General features: G+C 36.4%; 2 protein-coding genes, 1 long non-coding RNA gene and 2 other non-coding genes across 6 annotated transcripts; 3 read left to right on the top strand and 2 right to left on the bottom strand.

Annotated features, from left to right (window-relative positions):
* Positions 1-729: 729 nt before the first annotated feature.
* On the bottom strand, positions 730-1,758 carry LOC135631834 (pentatricopeptide repeat-containing protein At2g22070-like). Its single transcript, XM_065139808.1, has one exon. The coding sequence runs from the start codon at positions 1,687-1,689 to the stop codon at positions 805-807; it is 885 nt and encodes a 294-aa protein (XP_064995880.1). The 5' UTR covers positions 1,690-1,758; the 3' UTR covers positions 730-804.
* Positions 1,759-1,970: 212 nt separating this feature from the next.
* LOC135631835 (uncharacterized) lies at positions 1,971-2,993 on the top strand. The gene is made up of 2 exons (XR_010494527.1): positions 1,971-2,035; positions 2,758-2,993. It is a non-coding gene; the product is annotated as an uncharacterized LOC135631835 (long non-coding RNA).
* On the top strand, positions 2,120-2,211 carry LOC135632185 (small nucleolar RNA SNOR75). Its single transcript, XR_010494640.1, has one exon. It is a non-coding gene; the product is annotated as a small nucleolar RNA SNOR75 (small nucleolar RNA).
* On the top strand, positions 2,324-2,398 carry LOC135632169 (small nucleolar RNA Z105). The gene has a single exon (XR_010494626.1). It is a non-coding gene; the product is annotated as a small nucleolar RNA Z105 (small nucleolar RNA).
* Positions 2,994-3,354: 361 nt separating the features above from the next.
* Positions 3,355-18,736, bottom strand: LOC103975642 (exocyst complex component SEC3A). 2 transcript variants are annotated; one of them, XM_009390662.3, is made up of 25 exons: positions 18,363-18,736; positions 17,053-17,129; positions 16,426-16,506; positions 16,237-16,304; positions 15,985-16,087; positions 14,325-14,470; positions 13,673-13,790; positions 13,338-13,442; positions 12,505-12,606; positions 11,196-11,333; positions 10,973-11,101; positions 10,802-10,882; positions 10,644-10,718; positions 9,835-10,008; positions 9,599-9,749; positions 9,410-9,474; positions 7,000-7,170; positions 6,772-6,851; positions 6,265-6,346; positions 5,953-6,050; positions 5,655-5,763; positions 5,483-5,551; positions 4,750-4,815; positions 4,322-4,411; positions 3,355-3,642 (listed from the first exon to the last, which is right to left on the bottom strand). In XM_009390662.3, the coding sequence occupies exons 1-25, from the start codon at positions 18,529-18,531 to the stop codon at positions 3,532-3,534; spliced, it is 2,658 nt and encodes an 885-aa protein (XP_009388937.1). In that variant the 5' UTR covers positions 18,532-18,736; the 3' UTR covers positions 3,355-3,531. The 2 variants fall into 2 exon arrangements, with proteins under 2 accessions (XP_009388937.1, XP_064995879.1); XM_065139807.1 differs by lacking the exon at positions 5,483-5,551 and having other exon boundaries at positions 18,363-18,679.
* Between the last annotated feature and the right edge of the window lie 1,471 nt (positions 18,737-20,207).

The raw sequence follows: 20,207 nt of genomic DNA, 5'->3' as shown, positions 1-20,207 counted from the left end.
CCACCTCTAGCTAAGCGGTCATTTTACTACTTTACATATGTATCAGCGTCAACGTAGTTGTCGAGCGACGAAAGGGCCACTCGTCATCTACATCAATGTCAACGTAGATGTAAAGCAATGCCGCTTTGCATCTACGTTAGCGCTGACATAGATGCGGAGCAGTGCCGCTCTGTATCTGCATCGACACTACTGCAGATGTCAAATGGTCCTTTCACTGCTTAGTAACTTCGTCGATGTCAACATAGATACAAAGCGACGAAAGGACCATTTGACGAGAGGTGGTGCTGAAACTAACGTGACAGTGGGGGGAGTGGCAGGAGCTCCGACAACGCCAGCTTTGAGTTAAGGATGGGATTTGCCCAATGGGTCAGCGGCGATGCGACCACCATCTTTTTAGTAGACGCCACGACCACTACCATCTGCATCGATGTTGTTGTAGTTGTCGCTCGATAATTACATCAGCATCGATACAAATGCAGAGTGTCGCGGGTGACAATGAGGTCGACGATGCATTCCTCCAGCGAGTGGTGTCATGATGGGAATAGACCTTATTATTGTTAGAGACAGTTAGACAACTGCATTAGTGTTGATGCCAACGACGCTATCGTCTGTCACCACTGATATCGTCCATTATTGAATGTTAAAATTATTATTTTTATTATTTATTATTATATTTTTATAATTATAGAGATGATAATACAACTTTTTAAACGGTAAAGACCACCACACTAATGATAAAAGGTAGTTCCTAATATATAATTAGTCCGTCAAAAGTGCGTCACATAAACGATAGCAGATACGTGTTCACCAGTAGTCTCTGCAGGAGCAGACACCATCCCTGAAGTGGTGGAACCGCTTGTTGTCCCTCACGATGATCTCCCGCCCCTCGATCTTGGAGATGAGCTTGACGGCGTTGTGGCAGTCCCCGCAGATCCTGAGGTTCTTCATGATCCTGAGCGTGGTGCCCGGCGGCGTGCTGATGAGGCCGTAGGCGATGGCCAGTCTCTCGCTGTGGTACATCAGTGCCTGCTCCTTCGCCGCCTCGTCGATGTCGTGCAGCACGAACCTCGTGTCCGGCACGTACCCTGCCGCTCTCATCTCCTCATGCAACCGTTGCACTTTCTCGTACGCCTCCCTCCTCTTGGGGTCCGCCTCGCCTTTACTGGCCAGTCCGGGACGAACGACCATTTCGTCGAACACGCGGCGCGCGTCTTCGGCGCTGCCCAGCTTACAATAGACACAGGCCAATTGGTCGACGATTGGCTTGAAGGATTTCCACGAAGTTCTCATAATCCGTCGCTGAGCTCTCCTGACGAGGGCAATCGACCGCGACTGGACGCAAGCTTCGAGCAGCAGAGCAAGATCGCCGGGTTGAACTGGCATCCCACGTTTCCCCATCCGATCGATGAGTTCAAAGGCCGCCTCTATTCTACCTTGTTTGCATAAGCTTTCAAGATCAGAAGCGATGCTACCGCGATGTGAACTCAGCGCTTCAGGCGCAGCAGCGGTTGCAGCAAGAGCGCCGGAGGAGGCAGCTGAGAGATCGGATTCAGTCGCAGCTCCAGAAGGTGATAACCTGTCAATCCTCTTGGGGAAGCAAGGGAGGGGGGATTGGTGCGCCTCCGAGTGGCGCAGCTTGAAGGGAGAATGGAAGCTGAGGAGAGCAGCTGCCGCAGCACCTGAAACCATTATCGCCTGTGGAGAGAACGGGGGTGGATAGTTCGTCCGTTTGAAGGAGACACACAAGGTCAAAACTGTAATAATCGCCCTTGGCGAAAAGAACTGAAAGAAAACAAAAGGCCCGTAAGATATAGCGATGGAGGGCCCAATAATACGGCCCAATATGAATGTTACTGTAGACAAGGGCATTTCAGTAAATCCAGGGCGAGGTTTCGTTAAGCGGAAACCTAACCCTAGATTTGTACCCTATATATATGGCTTCGAGGAACCCCATCTCCATCATCTGACCTTCGCCCATCCCTTGGAGGACGGTCGCCGCGCCGTTGTGTTTTTCTTCTCCGCTGCTCTTCTGAGTGTTCGATTCTGTTGCTTTTTTTTTTCTTTTATGTTTCGATTGTTAATCGTTGACGGGGGGTTTACGATTGGAATTTGGTGGGTTTCTCGGTGATGCGAAGATTAAACATAGATGACGAGTCCGATTTATCCATTCCATTCCACATGAGGACGAATCGAGGCATTTGTCTGAGAGAAACCAACTCACCTCGCCGTCTCCGTCTTCTCTTGATACTTGTTTCTTTTGTTTTAATTTTTTTGCTGTGATTTTTCATGGTTAAAAAAGAACACTTTTTAAGATGATTTGAAAGAGGCATGATGAGGAACCTCTTTTGCGTCTGAGAATTCATTCTCTGAGCGAAGTAAAACCTCCTACTCATTCTGAATGCCTGATTCTTTTTTATCGATGCTCTTTTCTTTCTTTCTCTTTCTCTCTCTCTCTCTCTCTCTGCAGTTTGATGTACACGATCCAAGTGTATATGATGGTGATTGTTAGTAATCATGAGAAAGCAAATACATTTTGAGGTTTCATCAGAAACAAAAAAGATTGTTTCATATCCTCCAGGGTTGTCTAAGGCTTCTCCCTAATCTTGTCATGGAAGTGGCCGTGATATTTCTCCCTAACTCTATTAGTGAAATAGAGTTATATAAAAAGACCTTTCATGATCACATCCTATGGACATTATGCATTGTTTTCCTATTAATATATTGTTTATTTGTCTTAATTTTGTTTGTTTTGGTTAGGGTGGCTGACCTCGAGCGTTTGAGGAGCGTCATGCGTGGGCAGCCCTGCGGAGGCGAACTCGCGAAGAAGGTTACGATGCGGTCCCGATATATCTTTTGCGTGGTTGCATCTACATGGAAATAATGTAACAATCAGGATGATTATTGTTGCAACGATGTGTCTGTCGTCAACAATGACACTACGGTACAACGATGTACTGTTTTACTTGGCGTCAGTGAGCTTGAATTTTGTGACACAGGAAACGAAATGTTGAATAAGATAACGTTCTTGTAATCCTCTTTTCTTGGCATGGCGGGTTTTGATAGAAACATAATGGAATCGATAATTTTATATATACCTTTGATAGGCCTTGGCTTGTCTGCCTATCGCAGCAGTGCATGGACAAATACCTGTTGCAGAAAAATCTGCTTATCCGATGGTATTTTGGATGACTGCCTGCTGCGACTATTGTGCTATCATGAGAAAACTGGCATGGTACAAACGATGGATGTGTTAGAATTACTTTAGGACTCGAAGTGATAATAAATTTCAGAAATGCCTGACTGCAAAATTTAAGTACCATTTGTCCAGATGCTGGAAAATCTGGCTTCTGATGATACCATATCAAGGACGGAGTATTCGATTAAGACCATTCGAATAATAGTTTTAACAAGATATATAGCATCACCAAAAATATATGCTTCTGGGTTCAACAAGAAACGCAGAACAAAGGTAAACAGAAATAAGATTTACATGGAAGAATCATCGGAAATCCAGACATTCTCAGTTCGCATCTAACTCGAAGCTAGAAGATCCCTCAGTTCTGACACCGGAGGCATGCTCTCATTTGGGTAAATCTTGGCGACAGCCTGCACGAAGCTTTCGTATTTCTCCAAAAACTCTTTCTGCCATGTTACGAAATGAGCACATCATATGGTATCTAAAATATCTACTTGTATTGTCAGCACTAATGGTCAAAAACCCTAAACGACTATTTCAATGGAAGTGCAAACTTATTTGGTTCTCTTGAAATTACAATGCCAGTCATTCTTTCTTTTATAATTTTATCCCAACTAGGAAGCCATCAAAACTTAAATTCTTTCTATTATTATTTTATCCCTTAATGGAAAGATGAAAGAGCAAATTGCTTTCAAATAAACTACTTGATTTTAACTTTCTTGAAGGGATAAAGAACCAAAAAAAGGCCCCTTGTACCACTGAAATTCTGCTTTCATCATTCAACTTAAGTTGAATGTTTCTTTTCCTCACACTTCCTAAGGATCTTATGGGTGAAATTTCTCTCAATTCAATGCTCAGACATGAAATCAGCTTGTGGCCATTTTATATATTATACACTGACATGTACGTATGCATGCATATGCCAAAATTGTAATCTAAACCTTATGTGTAATTGTTAAGATCCAAAATTTTTCTCTCATGTCTGCCGAAATGATGCATCAAGGATTCATGTATTATATATTTTGCATCATAGCATCCATTTCCCTTTGTCTAATGCAACAATAAATGGTACTTGATCTTTGTCAATATACAAACGGTCTTACAAGAGAGGATATCAGAACATACCTTACACTTGTCCCATAAAGGAGGCAGCAATTCCTCAGAACTTAAAGTCTTTTGCAGTCTTCTATACATCATATTTATGGATCTGTCAACCTGTAAACAAGAATCTGTCTATAAGTGTGCTGAAGAGCTTGATTGCCGCTTCCAAAACAAGAACTCGATTAGGAAGCAAGATATACTGTCAGCAAATAACCACAAAAAAAAAAAAAACAAGAAAAAACAGGTCAGATCATGTGAGAGTGTTAACTTGAACCATGAAAAGAAAAGCCAAATCTAAGAATCAAGGACACTTTTTCATGGAATGAGACATCTGAAGGTTGTCTCTCAAAGAATTTCCTTTTTTTTCTTGGAGGGACTTAATTTGGCAAACAGATTTTGCCATAACTCGTCTGGCAATCAAGAAACATGCGGTTCTAGGGGTGCTGTCTTACCTGAGATAAACTGGATTTTAACACCTTCCTGAGATCTGTTTTTGACAGTCCAAGCTGAAAAGGAATCTGTGCACATCAAAGCAAGCGTTAGACAAAACAAAAAAAAAGAGATAACATGCAATCATTTCTCTCTCCTATCTAACTATGACAAAAAGAGAACTATGTTCAAAAGGCAAGCAGGTTGTTAAACCAACAAGGGGTTGGTGCCATCAGAATAGCTCAGTATTCAATACCAGAAGTACACAAAACTCAAGTGCATTGTTTGCTCAGATGATCCACAAGATAACATCAATAACATGAACCATTTTGAGCATAATGCGATGCAAATATAGGAACAATAAAGTAGTCTTGGTCCATAGTTCCAAATTCAGCCCAAAAGCAATAAAGCCATAAAGAAATAAAGTTAATTTGAAGAAAGGATTAAAGAGTTGAAACCATATGTTTAACGAAATAAAAAAGGGTAAAAAACAAATCAGGAGAGGAACAGGCTGAGGAATTTTTTAGCCACGTGGACACTTTTTGGGATGCAGTGGGGGAGGAGGGGGAAATTGCTACTGTTGAGAGCTTCAAAATGATGTGGTTATTAAGAAAATACACAATAACTGAGCTACTCGTATGACTACATTTACGTAGAGCTGTTCTGGAATTTGCAAGTGTAAGGAACTAATTTTCCTCATGTACAAATTTTCTATTATATGACAACATAAATAGTAATTAGGATCTCATGACTGACTTCCTCATGGGGCACTGTATACGTTAAATCATCAATCCTCCGGAAAAACTGATACAACTTGTCAAATTGCTGCAGGAAAAAAAATAGAACATCACACTAAGTTCCCACTAAATATTTTAAATACATGTGTTCGATGTTTCTAAGCTGCAAAAAAAAAAAAATAAGCACTTACATTTTCAATGATTATACTAATATGGCGTGTGCAAGATTGTTCATATGCTTCACTAGCCTGATGATAAAATTTTGCTAGTGTTGGGATGACATTGGCCAATTCAAATAAACTGCAAACCAAGAATTAGTTAATTTTAGCTAACACATAATCTAAACTAAAAACTAGCATAATTTTGACATGACATCAGCATAATATGCATAACAAGAGGAAGATCAGACATTAAGAAAGATGAAAAGCATAACAATCATATCTGAACAAATTGGAAGACAATATATGATGATTTTTCTTTCTTAAAAACCTGTTCTGGAAAGCTGCATAGTTCTCCAATAGTATAACATCAGCAGACTTTGGGTCACTTTGTGCAATCTTCTCCAGAGTAGTGAACATGGTGCTCACCTGACAAACAAAAAGAAATCCAATTATTCATAAACATATTGCTAAGAAAGACTACATACTGCACTAATTAAGCTGGTTCTAACTTATAAGCACTATCCAGCAATCTTTATAGCAACTTAGCAAGCACTATATTTCTTAAACTTCCATCAAGGAAATAGCACAAGAACAGCACAAGTGATTGATCAACAGTTAAGAGCTAGCAACTTTAACTTACTAATCTTGTATATGCCTTGTCAACCAAATCCCTAGATTGTCCTTGAATGTACTGCTCCATCCGTGATGCGAGGGTGGCAAACCTATCCACATGCACATAAACATAGACAAACATACAAGCAATAAGAACACAAAATCAACCTTCCAAATTGTGTAGAATTTCAAGTTTAGATATTTGCGTTTCATCAATTATGTGATCAACAAAACAATCTTCCTGTAACATATAACCCAATAGGCAAATGGCCAATACTTTCAAGCAAGGTTTGAAATATCGTACCGTACCAACGTTTCAACATTCGCTCGGTACGGTACGATACTATATACCGAGCGGTATACTGTTCGATATATGTATATATATATATATATATATATATATATATATATATATATATATATATATATATATATATATATATATTTGAAGACTTGATATGTAAGAGAGGACCTTAAGAACTGATATGGAAAAACACCTTAAATATAATTTCTAAGTTCTATTGTACACATGTACCTTGATATATAAGATAGAACTCCTATCTGCCTTGTGTTACGTTCATTCCTTTCAATCTGATGGCAAGCCTCATCTACAAACTGCAGGAAAGAACTAGTAGTTATTTGATATAGAGTGAATATACAACAGATCCATGCATGAGATATAACAAAATTTTATCTGGTTAATAGACGAGATAGAAAAGACAAAAGATGCATAAGTTTTCACATAACTTCGGACAACACTGACCCTGCTGAATTGTGTTGATATCTTAGTCTGCAAGTCTTTAAGCAGCTCACGTACAAATCCAGCTGCATCAGCTTTCTGTGCAGAAAGATAGCGCTCTGTGATCCCATGCATTGATATGCAGCGGAGAGGATCGATCCTGTATGCCCAATCAACCACAGCATAGAAGTCCTCCTAAAAATAGAGAAAAGCATATCATATTTTTAATTAATGCATGATAACCATAATTATTCACAACTTAACATCAGTCATGAGATTCATAATATAAAATCAAGTAATATATTAGGAAAAAGAAATAAACTCACTGTTAAAGAGGCAAAGATAAGCTAATTTGGGTTTTAAAATAAAAAAGACCTAATTAATGAAGCAGTGCAAAAAATGTGAAAATGACAAAAAGAATTCAACAAGACAATAATACAAATAGGGCATACTATTATGTTATCAATCTAGTTCTGGACTAAGAAATGTCATACCCCTATAAAAGTATGAACACGTAGAGTTCGATGGTGAAGAATCAAAGATGGCAAGAGAACAAAGTCTTTGAACAATTAATGAAGCAGAAGTTTAATGGCTCTAACAAAGGCAGAAGTGATTATGTTCTAATGAACTTATAGTTAACAGTATTTGTTTGTCATCAATTCTAAGCAACTCAGTAACCTCCATGTGTCACTTAGTTGTTAGTCGTTCATAATCCCTTCCAGCCCCAAGTGTTTCTGGAGGTCTGAAAAGGATGAACTTGTTTAAACAGGCAAAAGAAAACAGAAGGTCCTAACTATCATGCAGAATACACAGGAAAGTTGTAGTTATGCAGGTTTTTAGAAGGCAGACATTGCCTTTTATGCCAAGGTTACTATCCAACACTGGTTAAAGGATTGAACTTTGTGCATATGCACCTGATGTGCATTTAGTATTCAGTTGGATAATATATGGCATGATACTACCTCTTGTATCTAATGGTGATGGAGAACTTGATCGTCTCACAACCAATCGTCCATTAAATTTTAAACAACTGATAGCTAATAGGAAAAAAAAGCAAACCATTCTGATTATTGTTAATAAATTAATCAAGCAAGCCACATGCACAAGAAGCCACAATTCAATGGCCTCCAAGAATATTTGAGAAAGTTGACAAATCTACAACCACATTGGATTACATATGTACCAATGTTAGCCAACATGAAACAACAACAATAACAAGCCACAATGTCAACTATTTAGGATCAAATAAGTTCAGTATGAAACAATCTTCTTTGTCAAATTAAAAGTATACAAATCTTTATTTATAATTTCTAATGAAGTTTTCTTAGGTCTTCCACTAACTCTTCTAATTGTCACATCATGTCTAGTTACAACATTTATCTCTTTGGAGAATGTTCATACCATCTCACATAAATTTCTCTCATTTTATCCTCTATCGGAACTACGTTCAATTGTTCTCAACTTTAACTATTCAGATTTACTCTATAAACAATATCTTCATTAACCACTCTAACTTGTTAAACAATTGATCCAGATACCCAAGCCTAATACTTCATAGAACTTCTTATCCATCCATCTAAATTGCAACCTTAATTTTTCTTTAGGGTTACTAAAATTACATATCATATATTGAATGTTAGTCCCACTCAATTTAAAACTATTTCTAAGGTTCGTCTTCATAACTTTAAACTCTCATTAATTAAAATAGTATCAATAGCAGATAATAACAAAATTGTGGTTTATCATGTATATAATCATAAGTTTCTTCATTGTCAATGTAAAACAATAAGAACTTAAGGTTGATTCTTGATGCAATCCTAAAATAAAAAAAAAAGTTTCAAAATACTCTTAACAGTTTTAACTCTAGCGACTATATCATCACACATATCTTTTGATGATATTAATACAATTAACGGACATATCTTTCTTCTCGAAAATCTACCATAATAGATCTTTATGGACTATCATCTAATATTAGAAAATATGATATGAAAGAAAACCAAGTTCAGCAAAAGTCTTCCTTACTCTGAACTACCTTTGAGTTTCATATAATTATCAGGCTACCTCAAAGAATAAATATAGTCAAAGTTTTGTCGATCTCTATCAACCTTTTGAACTTTCTCAATCTACCAATTTCTTTCTCGATCTATTTTCATATTAGATATTTCTACTAAGTATTAATCAAATTTTAAATTGTGATCCAAAGTTTCAAAAGTACAACAAAAGTTTTAACAAGCATAAATTTTGTAAAACAATCATATTAGATCTTTGTAAATTATTACTAATGTTTATTGTTTTATCAAATTGTTTATGTTCACTAAATACAATGCTTGAGACATGGACAAGATAGTAACAACAAGCTTCTGCAAATAAAAAATAAAAAAAATCAAACAACATTTTGATATTATAATCTTGTTTTAGAAAGGAAAGTTACCTGGATTCCATCAAGTAAATCATGGAGAGCATCATTTAGTGCCCCCAACTCAGTAGAGTTATTACCTGGAGGTCACATCAAAAGATAATTCTCGTTGGATATACTACTGATAATAGCTCTACTAGCAAAATCAAGAAAATGATTGGATATACGATGATGAAAGAAAGAAAAAATCTAGAAAACACTTACTTTGTTTAACATCATTTCCTTCAGAATCCATCAAGTTTATATCATCATCACTTGCACTGTTGTCATCAGATCCCTTTTTCTTACCATTAGAAGCACCAGCCGGAACAAGTGCAGAAACTTCAAAGCACATAAAATGTGCAAAGAAGGAACTCTTAAAAAATGCAGAAAAAAAAATCAAACATTTTAACAATAATAAGAATGATAATTTCAGTACATTCTGAAATAAAATCAAAAACCTCATCCACAAGAAGCGGAATAAAGATTGTAAGCATCTTGGAGTATGCTTCAGATACAGTGGATGTATCTGCACTACTTGCTGTCTGGCTGGAACCTGTGGAACCTTCAAGCCAAACGGTTGGATTTCTTGATGCTTTAGTACTTGCACGAAGTTCATTTGCAAATTCACGAGCCTGAATAGTGCAAATCAAAAGCGATACTCTTCTTTATTTTTGCTCACATAAATCACTAGTGTTAGATATCAAAGTCCATGGTAGAAACAATAACTATAGATGTTATACTTATTACTAAACAAATTCAGTGTGCCTCGCTTGACATCTGAAAAAGGAGAAATTAGAGGATTGGGATGAAGATGTGCCTGCCATCTAAGTCATGTAATTATTATTTCTCTAACTGCATAGTCAGTATAGATACATAATGGCTTTAAGCAATCAACCTCATGGAGAAATACTGCCAAATCTATGAATGTTCATCATACGCAAACTCTAGATAAGTAATCACAATACTGAATCACACAGCACAACCAAATATAACCAGAAGGACTAGATGCAGTGACCAGGACTCATGGTGCTAAAGACCTGAAGTTCATGTAATGCAATACCATTGCAGAATGTCAATCCACCTCAAGGTCATTTTCTCTTTTGCTTCAACTGGAAATATGCCTTTTTTCCAAGTCAACAAATTTTGTAATCTAAGTTACAACAGAAAAGATACATGCCCTATAATCCACTGTAGAAATCTCATATATCTACACTTCATGGAAATTAGAAAAGTAAGCTCTAATAATAACCAAGAACATCCCCCATACCTCTCGGCGAAGAAGCAAGTTAAGGGATTGACAGTATGCCTTCCTCAAAGGGGCTAAGCAGTTCTTGTCGAGATTCTGAAGAAAACATTAAAAAGAAATATAGGGGACACATACTAAAACAACTTATAGTTGAAGCCATAGTTCCAGAATGTTGAAACCTTTAAGTGCTGCAGAAGTCGAGCGTAAGTTCTACATTTGTACCTCAGATCTGCATGATCAGGCCTTTTCAAATGTCCTCGCTAAATGTCATTAAAAGAAAAGCTCAGTTAGAAAACTTATTAAAAACAAAATACCAGCTATTAAAACAGAGTGATGGAACAAATAAATACCTGAGAGAAATAGCTCTTATCACTTATCATAAAATCTACCAAACTAGAGAAGTAATTTCTAAGGAACTCTGATGCTCGTCGAACAAATGTATTCTTCAACTTTTGTAACTCAGCTCGTTTATCTCTAATCTGCAAAACAGCCCAATAACTTATAATTTCATGCATCACAAATATGCAATTTTTCGTTAAACAAGAATGTTTCATATTAATGAACAAGGCTTACAGCTCGCATATCTGCATAGCATGGATCCAAATTTGGAACTTCGAGAGCACGAATCGCTCCAGTCAACCATTCGCAAGCTTCAACATTTTTAAGCATACGTGCCTCATCAAATGAACCTCCAGTTAGAGATGCTGCAAACTGAAACAAGTTTTGATGAATATATAAATTAGGAACTATTGACCCAAATTTGCTCTTTAAAGTTATCTATCATGCATGCAACTTGATCTGCAAGGAAACTGTAAAAAGGTGCCTCCAAATGGCAAATATCATTTCTAATCCTGTGAAACTTAACTTTCAAAGATCCTCTCTGAAACTTCACGCATATAGGGCGAGTACACAATCAATTTAATTTTCAGACAATCAATTATGGAAATTATTTATTATATGAGACAATTAATGGAAAAAGTGAAGAGATAAAAAAGACCTACAGATTTAGAAAACATAAGATAGAGTTCACCAAAATTTTTGTTGCAGAGTTTTATCAGAAAAAGTGGTATCCAGTAGTAATAATTAAATGAAACAAGATATGCATAATAGTTGCCACTAATGTTAAAAGTATAGGAAAAGTGTCTAGCAAACTTCCTATAAGTATAATTGTATATCAAATATCTACTTTGAATCCTTGATTTCACACTTTAGCAACTGATGAATTTACAAAAAAATATTCAGGATAAAGATCCATGATGTACTTAATTTGATGATCATGCTATTTACATTTGTGAACATTAGAAACATAAGAATACCAAATATTTACATTAGAACATTAGAAATATAATATACTTTAGAAACATAAGAATACCAAATATTTACAATTGTGAACAATTAGGCATGACTCCATAGAAGATAAGATGAGGGAAAACCACTTGACGAAGGTGTGCCCAAATGAGACCAATAGATTCCCTACTTTGGGTGAGTCAATAAAGATTAAGTGGCAACCCATAAAAACTTTATTAGTAAGTAAGAAACAATAATACGAGGTTCAACTAATCTAGTTAAGTAATAAAATTTTACCTTTCTGGAAAAAAAAATCTTGGTTTGACAAGCAATATTTCCCTAAACAAAGCTAGGTAGTGGGAAAAAAAAGATTCATGTAGCTCACCCCAAATAGTTGAGATATTATGACTTGTTGTTGTTTCCTTCTGAAAAGATTCTTCTAAACATACATGCATACATGTTACCTATGGGTACAACTTCATAAGGATAGGTACAAAAGTATAAGCTTTGCAAGTAAATACATCAAGTTTTAACAATTTATAGTAGAATATAACCATATTTAATTGGTGTATTTAAATCATATGACAAAACAGACCTCGGAAGGAATACGCAAGGGTTCAAGAAGCTTATCCAATTCCTCAATAAGTGCCTCGCTACATACGGACTGCATCTCCAATCTGTTGTTCCGTAATTCAATCTACAAGATACAGTCAACTAAGTATGACACTTATGGTGGTTAAAAAGAAGATATAATAGAAACAAAGTACAAAGTATATTAAATTACAACCATACTGCATGATGGTACCAACAAACCACAGTTTCTATCATATACTGACATATCAACAGTTCTTGAATTTTATGTTATTAACAGTTCACACAATACCATACCAATGTGCACCAATCCAATTGAACCCAAATTGAATTATGTCTTATTGTCTTAAACAATTCCCCAGTTATTTTTACCATAAATGATAATTAAGTTTTTTTAATTATTTTGGGTTATATATATAATACAAAAAAAAGCATGGTTGAGATGAAGTTCACTTACTGACAGTGCACAAGCCTTAATAGTTTTTAGCATATAACAACTAGTCTCTTTTTCAATACCATGACATAAGTTGGAATATCAAAACTCTTATAGAAACCACTAATCATCATAATTACAAGTTGCTCTTAGACCTAAACTCACTTGCCAAATTGACTCCTTTTCTCAACAGAAATATAGACAGGACAAGAATAGACCTGAAGCAGAAAATTTACAGACACCAATAAAGCAATTTGCATGCCAAAATATTTCCTGGAAAAATATAATTATTAGCCAAGGTACATCCCCCCAGAAAGTGTATAACATTCTATAAATTTCTAATAACAATTCAATTGTGATAGTAAGATATGATACTTCAATTTAAATCACTATCAAGACATTACCGATGCAATGTCCTCTCTCATATGTCTCAGCTTGACATTAAAAATTTGTAACCACTCATCAATATCATCCACACATAGAGAAGCTGTTTCTAGCCCCTTCAATACCTGCAAACTCAAATGATATCATGAATTAATCTACAAAACTCCGGGAATATCCACTAGAACTATGGCAATGAAAATTTTGACATATAAATGCTGGGGACACACCTTAACATCACTCAAACCAAAAAGCAGCTTTCAGATAGAGCAAGTGAAATTGGAATCATAATATGCACTATTTCTTTTTATCATGGAAAATATGATATTATTTGTCAACTGAATTAGATCTTAGTTACCTCCTCAATCAATGGTTCACTTTCCAGTAGGGCATAGACATTTGCTGCTTCCAGAGCAAGAAGTTCCCTTTTCATCCTTTCAGAAAATGCCTCTGCTTCACCAATGCCCATAACATATCTGCATTAGTAGAATGAGTCCCAATTTTTTAATTACATGAATCATTAATGACACACAATCAGCAAACAAGAGACCTCAGACATGTCGATGGAATTCACAATGGACAAGCAACGTAGAAAACATGCTTCAATAATAATTTTAAGTAAATTGAGAGTAAAGAACTGAGTACAAGATCACAACAATAATTGAAAATCATTCTAAATTTTTATCAACTACCAATGACCTAAGTAGTGCACCAGAAGGTAATGGCATATATCCTACAAGATTTCAGATTTATAGTTAATTGATCATGGGGATCATGAAAATGAAAAAGGAAATAATAGAATAGGAGACTAGATCATATACATTTCTCATACATCACAACGTCATAATTCTCAAAAACTGATTTAAATCTCAGTTTGTCACCAATTTCAGTAACATACCAGACCTATACGCTATTGGCATATCGAGTGATACACCAACCTATATCGCCTGGTATCATTAAATAAAATTAGTAAAAATAGATAAACAATTTAAATGATAGACAAGACATACGTGCCCAGAAGAGCTTCCATATCTTCTTCTTCAGCTTGTGAAACAAGGTCTTTTTCAACAGTAACTTTCAGGTCGTTTTGTTCCATAACAGATGTAGCTGGTCCATCTTGTGCATTCACTCGATTAATTACTGAGGGTGTATTTTCCTGGATAAATTCATAAACATGAAAAAATCAAAACCCTACACAGTTAGCTCCATAGAAAACAGTCTAAGCTGCTAGGCTTTAATATAAAGCACTAATAACAATTAAGAAGAAAGACCAGAAACAGTGATGAACTAGAAGGACCTCCTTCAAAACAATGAGAAATCCTTGAAGGGTAATTCTCCATATATGCCATCAGGAAAAAGGCCATATATTGCCCCAAATACTTGGAACTGAAGATTTATGAAAATGTACAACACAACCACCACCTAGGTAGGCAACAATCACGTCATGGTTATGAATCAGGTCCACCTACACCTAGGTGGCCAAAAAAATAAGGTCTGGATTGTTATTTGCTGCATGTCAGAGTTATGATGATAAGTGGCACATCATATCTCTAACATCTCAGTATGGAACACTTGATTAATATTTACAAGCAATTCTTGAGTCATTCTCTCTTTTAAGACTTGAGCATATTTATTTATCATCTGTTAGATATATATTGAACAATGTAAATCACCAAGCATGTTTTCTTAATGATCAACACATGTTATTGCATAATTTGTAGGAATAACCTAATGACATGTCTCAGAAAAAAGAAGGTTGATCCTTGTACCAACAGTATGTGCTTCAATAAGTGTTTCTTCATGATCAGATGTTTCAATAGCTATATATCTTTTACTTTTCTCATCCACAATGGCCTCCCCAGTACACACATTTGATATGCCTCAGGTTAGCCATCAAAGCACACTCTCTCCACACACACACACACACACACACACCCCACCTTTTTTCTCCTATTTTTTCTTTTCTCTTCCCAAACACATAAAGGGAAGCACAATGTAGCTCATTGGCTGTGACCAACCATGATTGCCTTCATCAAGTAACCATTTCTATATCTTGCATGCCCAAACTATAACATTTAATATTTAGGGAAGACTTTGTTATCTTTTTGTCCATGTGTGTTCTTTATCCATGATCAACCAATAACTAGTTTCAAAATGTATTTGGTTGTGATTAAGAAAAGTTGTGTCTAGACATCCAGATAAGTGTGCATTAGAGAGATCTCATATCAGATACTACTTTGAAAGTTCATAATTCACTCAGAAATGTTCCTCTGGAAATCAAGGTATTATGTAACTCTTGAAGCAATTTGAACTATGTTGCGATGCATAGAGATGCATGTACTGTTCAATAAATGCAAATATTTCTTAAAATATTTGAACTATGATGTGATGCATGTTGATAACTGGACTGTTCAATAAATGCAAAAAAATATTTCTTAAATTTTTCAAGACTTGGAGTGCACAGAATGGTGCATATGAAAAAAATTCAGAGAACTACAAAGTCATAACAGTTACGCATGAGCACGTTCAGAGCAGCCAATTTTTCAAATGAATCCCACTATTGCGAACAAGCATATGGACTTGCATGAAACCAGACAAAAGTATCTAGCTATATGATAACTTATCGAAACTTGCACAGAAAGGATATGCATTTTATAAGTTAGTTTGCACCTTAGCCCAGAGAGCAAGCTCCACAATATCTATCCCAACAAGCTTAGGAAGACGTTGAAATATCTCCTTGCACATGTTTAAGATGCAAAGAAGCAACCGATTCCTGTGAATGAAACAAAAATCAAGTGTCTTAGGAGATCTCAAGGCATTTCTTCTTTCAATTAAATAACAACACAAAGTGTTGTTTTGAAATACATGAAGAGAAAAAGTTCTATAATAACTAAAGCATTTGACATATTTTTCAGAAATCACCTATCATCGATGTTACGCATAGTCCACTGTGGAGGGGCAACACTCTGGCTTCTAAGATTATCGAAACCCTATTTAGTCAAGACACTTGCATAAGAATTATGATCATAAAAGCTTTTGTGAGCCTAGTAATGAAATTGTTAACAGTTGTAGACATGTGAGAAACCAGAAATGGAAAAAAAAGAGAATTACCAGAATGAATGTACATCCAGTAGAATCATTTGAAATGACATCCACTTTTGTAAGATGCTTCAGCTTGTAAAGTTTTGCTGGCTACCAATGCAACATTGTTTATTCAAAAGAAACAGTCAGCATTTACTAATATCCACATGTCATAGAAGGCAAAAAATAAATAAACATGATGACAACTTTGTTTCCCTCTAGGAAAGGGGTAACATGTAACCACCTGATATTTTCTTGACACTTCTATCTTGCCTTTGGCTGGTTATCTCAATACACTTTTTCTCACCTATGGCTGATTTTGGATTTCTCTTGGCTTTGTAAGTTATTTGATATGGTTGGTATAAAAGCTACTAAAAAGACATAAATTCCCCTATTTAAGCTGGGGTCATTAAATTAAACAACAACAAAGAAGAAAAATACTACCAGATGAGTATTTTTATATGGTTGGTATAAAAGCATTTGGACCAACAATTGTTAACTCCTTAAATTATACGTAGCTCTTGTCTAATGATTGATTAATGAAGATGTCCTAGACAGAACAAATCAGGATAATTTAAAAATGATAATACTACCAGATGAGTTATAAAAATTATACAAGAATCTACTTGCTTCTATCTCTAAATTAGCTAAAATTACCTCAAGTACTCCTCCAGAGGAATATTTTAGGACACGAAGAAAAGCTTTTGTCCTTTCACCTTTGGGTGAGTGTTTAGCTGCATAAAGCAAAAAAGAGATACAGAGATATCAACAGCAAAGTATAAGTTTTCTATCTAGGTTATAGATACCAAGTTAAAAATAGAAAATATTTAGACATCATACAGAAAATGAAGGATGTCATTAATCACTCCAACGAAAGTGATATGCCTATGACTTCTTAACGCTGATAACAATTTCAACTGCAGCAATTGACCTTTTGTTATCAAGACCACTATGAGCATTGTTTTTTAAACTGACCAACAAAGCGTTCTGTCATGTTGAACTTCCAGAATAGCATCTTAATCATTTAGAATTAAGGAAAATCAGAAACAGCAGCTAGCCGATATGAGTTACATTACAGATGTCAATCCAAGTGAAGATGTCGATCCTGGGGCAGAAAGCAGAGAAGAACAAACTAGCCAACTAGTGGCAGAAAGCAGAGATGTCAATCCTCAAACATCAGCCTACAACCAATGGGACATACAAGAACAAACGAACTTTTCTGCAATTGCTTGCTTCAAGCACCGGTGATGTGCATCCAAAAGACCCCCTACGGCAACTCATAAAATCTGACAAGTGACCAAAATAATGCAAACGGTTTACTCTGTGCAAAATCAATTAATTTTATAAGGTCAATCACCACGAAAAATGAAGCGGTAAAATGATAGCTCGCTTTGCTCAAATCATATCACCACCTCGCTTGTAATTAAGATCGTTAGCTGACATGTGAGTACCACAATCGTCGTTCATCATAGACAACCAGACGTGCACGGTCACTTGTCGAACCATATCAATCCGAAGTTCCATGGATGGACAACCTTAGTCAAGATGTTCAGATGCAGAGTCAACAGGCATACCTAATCAACCAACCTGCAACTTCTCAACCAGTAAGGCCAAGGATTCGAGTAACCTAGCAAACCAGATCCCACTTTGTCTAGTGCAAGTAATTCCCATCGAGATGATCTACCGATCCAACTTAGTGACAAACTCAGACAAAAAGAACATTTCCCCAGTATCTCAACCAGAAAATGTTCGAATCACAGATCGAGGCCACATTTTAAGAATGTACTCTTTCCGTGACCAAGTAAAATGTGCCAATAGAAAACAAGATCCAGCAAGAAGGAAGCAGTAAATAAAAGGAATCCATCTCCAAACAGTTCCAGACGATGAATGATAACATGATCTCGGAGAAGAAAAGCGCGGAAATGGGAAAGATAGGAGGGAGAGAGGGCGGAACGGAGCAATCGTACTGGTGAGGACGAGAACTCTGGGGGTGGCCACGCGGCCGAGCTTCTCCAAGAAGCCGCGGCCCTTGGCGACCCGGATTGCGAGCACGATGTCCTGGGCGCTGCCCCCGCTGCCGATGGCGGCGGCGCAGGCGCGCCGCAGCTCCATGTCGTCAGCGTTCGGCTTCGCCATCTCCGCCCTTCGTCGCCGATTGCTGGGGGAGACGAATCTAGTCCCTTCTTGCGCGTCCACCCCTGGCGATGGATGGAAACCGGCTTAGAGAGAGATGGAGAAAGGAGAGGGGCGACTCTTCGTTTACTGCGGTTTCGCCTCCTGTCGTGGGAGGCGACCCCGTGAGATATTTGCGGTATGTCTCAACGCAGGCCGTAACGCACCGACTCCCGACCCGCTCTCTATTCTACTCAGTGTAACAAACGCGACGAAAGCGGTTCGGATTCAAGTAAATGTTTGTATCAAAATTTCTGGAATAAATATATTGTAATCACCGGTTATTTTTCTTGGATTCTCTACAAATCGAGTTACATATTAAATTTGTAACTTGCCTGTTTTGTTCATTTCCTTGATTGAGAAACCTGATTAAGGAAAACTCAATGATTCATTTTTTTTTATTTTCTTGATTGTGCAAATAGATTAGAAATAAAATTAATTAATTGAATAATTAATTTAAAAATTATTAATTATTTATTTACTTTGAGAGAATCCTCAATTGACATCGATGGACTTAAAACTAATCACGAGTTTGTCTCAAGTTGAGATGTTGAGAAACTAAGGAATTGAGTCCGAGACTCTATTAAAACTATATCGAAGATTTCTTCGACAAGACACCTTTAATGCTTAAGTCAATATCGATTGGATGATTCGATTAAGTACTAAGTAAATGAGAATATTTAGTCAAAAAAATACCCGAGTCCACTATGGGGTATGTGACTATTAGGTTAAGGTCATATAAATATGAGGAATAATAATACACATCATTCGATCATCAATGAATCGTATGATCATGCATCAAATCCAAAGGTTACATAGCAACGATTTGTGAGTTATTTTTCATTGTCAGCGTTGTATGGCCTTATTGTGTGTCAATACGTAACACAAGGTCGAAGTAACATTTAGTATGCTACCAATCATATTGAGTGTCTATGTTACATGCCTAAGTTGGTTAAGTTGGCTACGTGGAGAGTTGTTTCCTTGTTAGAGTTGATTGAATCATCATCATCATAAAATGTTTTGTGATCGATTCAACTATATTATTATCGGAGGATACTTCTTGGCTTGATTTGATGATATAGTCACATCATCATCGTAGGACTCGACATGGTTGATTTGATTATATCATCAACTTAAGATGCTTCATAGTTGATTCAGTTATGTCATCGGATGCTTTATTACTAATTGCCCATATTGATATGACTCTTTGTTGCTTATGCTATGCACATTATTCACTTTTATCATTTTGAATTTTAGTTTACGTAACCCTATAGTGGATCAGAACCACTCGTGTAAGTTGTCATCATCATATCAAGTTCATAACCCTACAGTGACTCGATGTCGACAATTAATAATCCCAAGTAAGGAAAGTCATTAACCCATAATCATAGCTCTAAAGGTTCACTGAACAATCTTATATTATTGATGGTTGGAACACCATTCTCAATATTTATCATAATCTCGACCTAACGATAGCCCTAACACGTTATAAAAAGATGGCCCAAGTGAGAATCATTAACTCTCTCTGATTGACTTTTTATCATTTTATCAAATCCTCCAACATTCTCTATTATTTTAACTTAGGTATTAGAAAAATTTTTATCGGATACATTCATGACACATTTCTTATAGGGTCATCG

The sequence above is a fragment of the Musa acuminata genome, chromosome BXJ3-2 (assembly GCF_036884655.1).
Source record: "Musa acuminata AAA Group cultivar baxijiao chromosome BXJ3-2, Cavendish_Baxijiao_AAA, whole genome shotgun sequence".
Taxonomy (NCBI): domain Eukaryota; kingdom Viridiplantae; phylum Streptophyta; class Magnoliopsida; order Zingiberales; family Musaceae; genus Musa; species Musa acuminata.
Note: the sequence above shows the minus strand (reverse complement) of the source record. Positions and strands in the feature narration are given on the sequence as shown.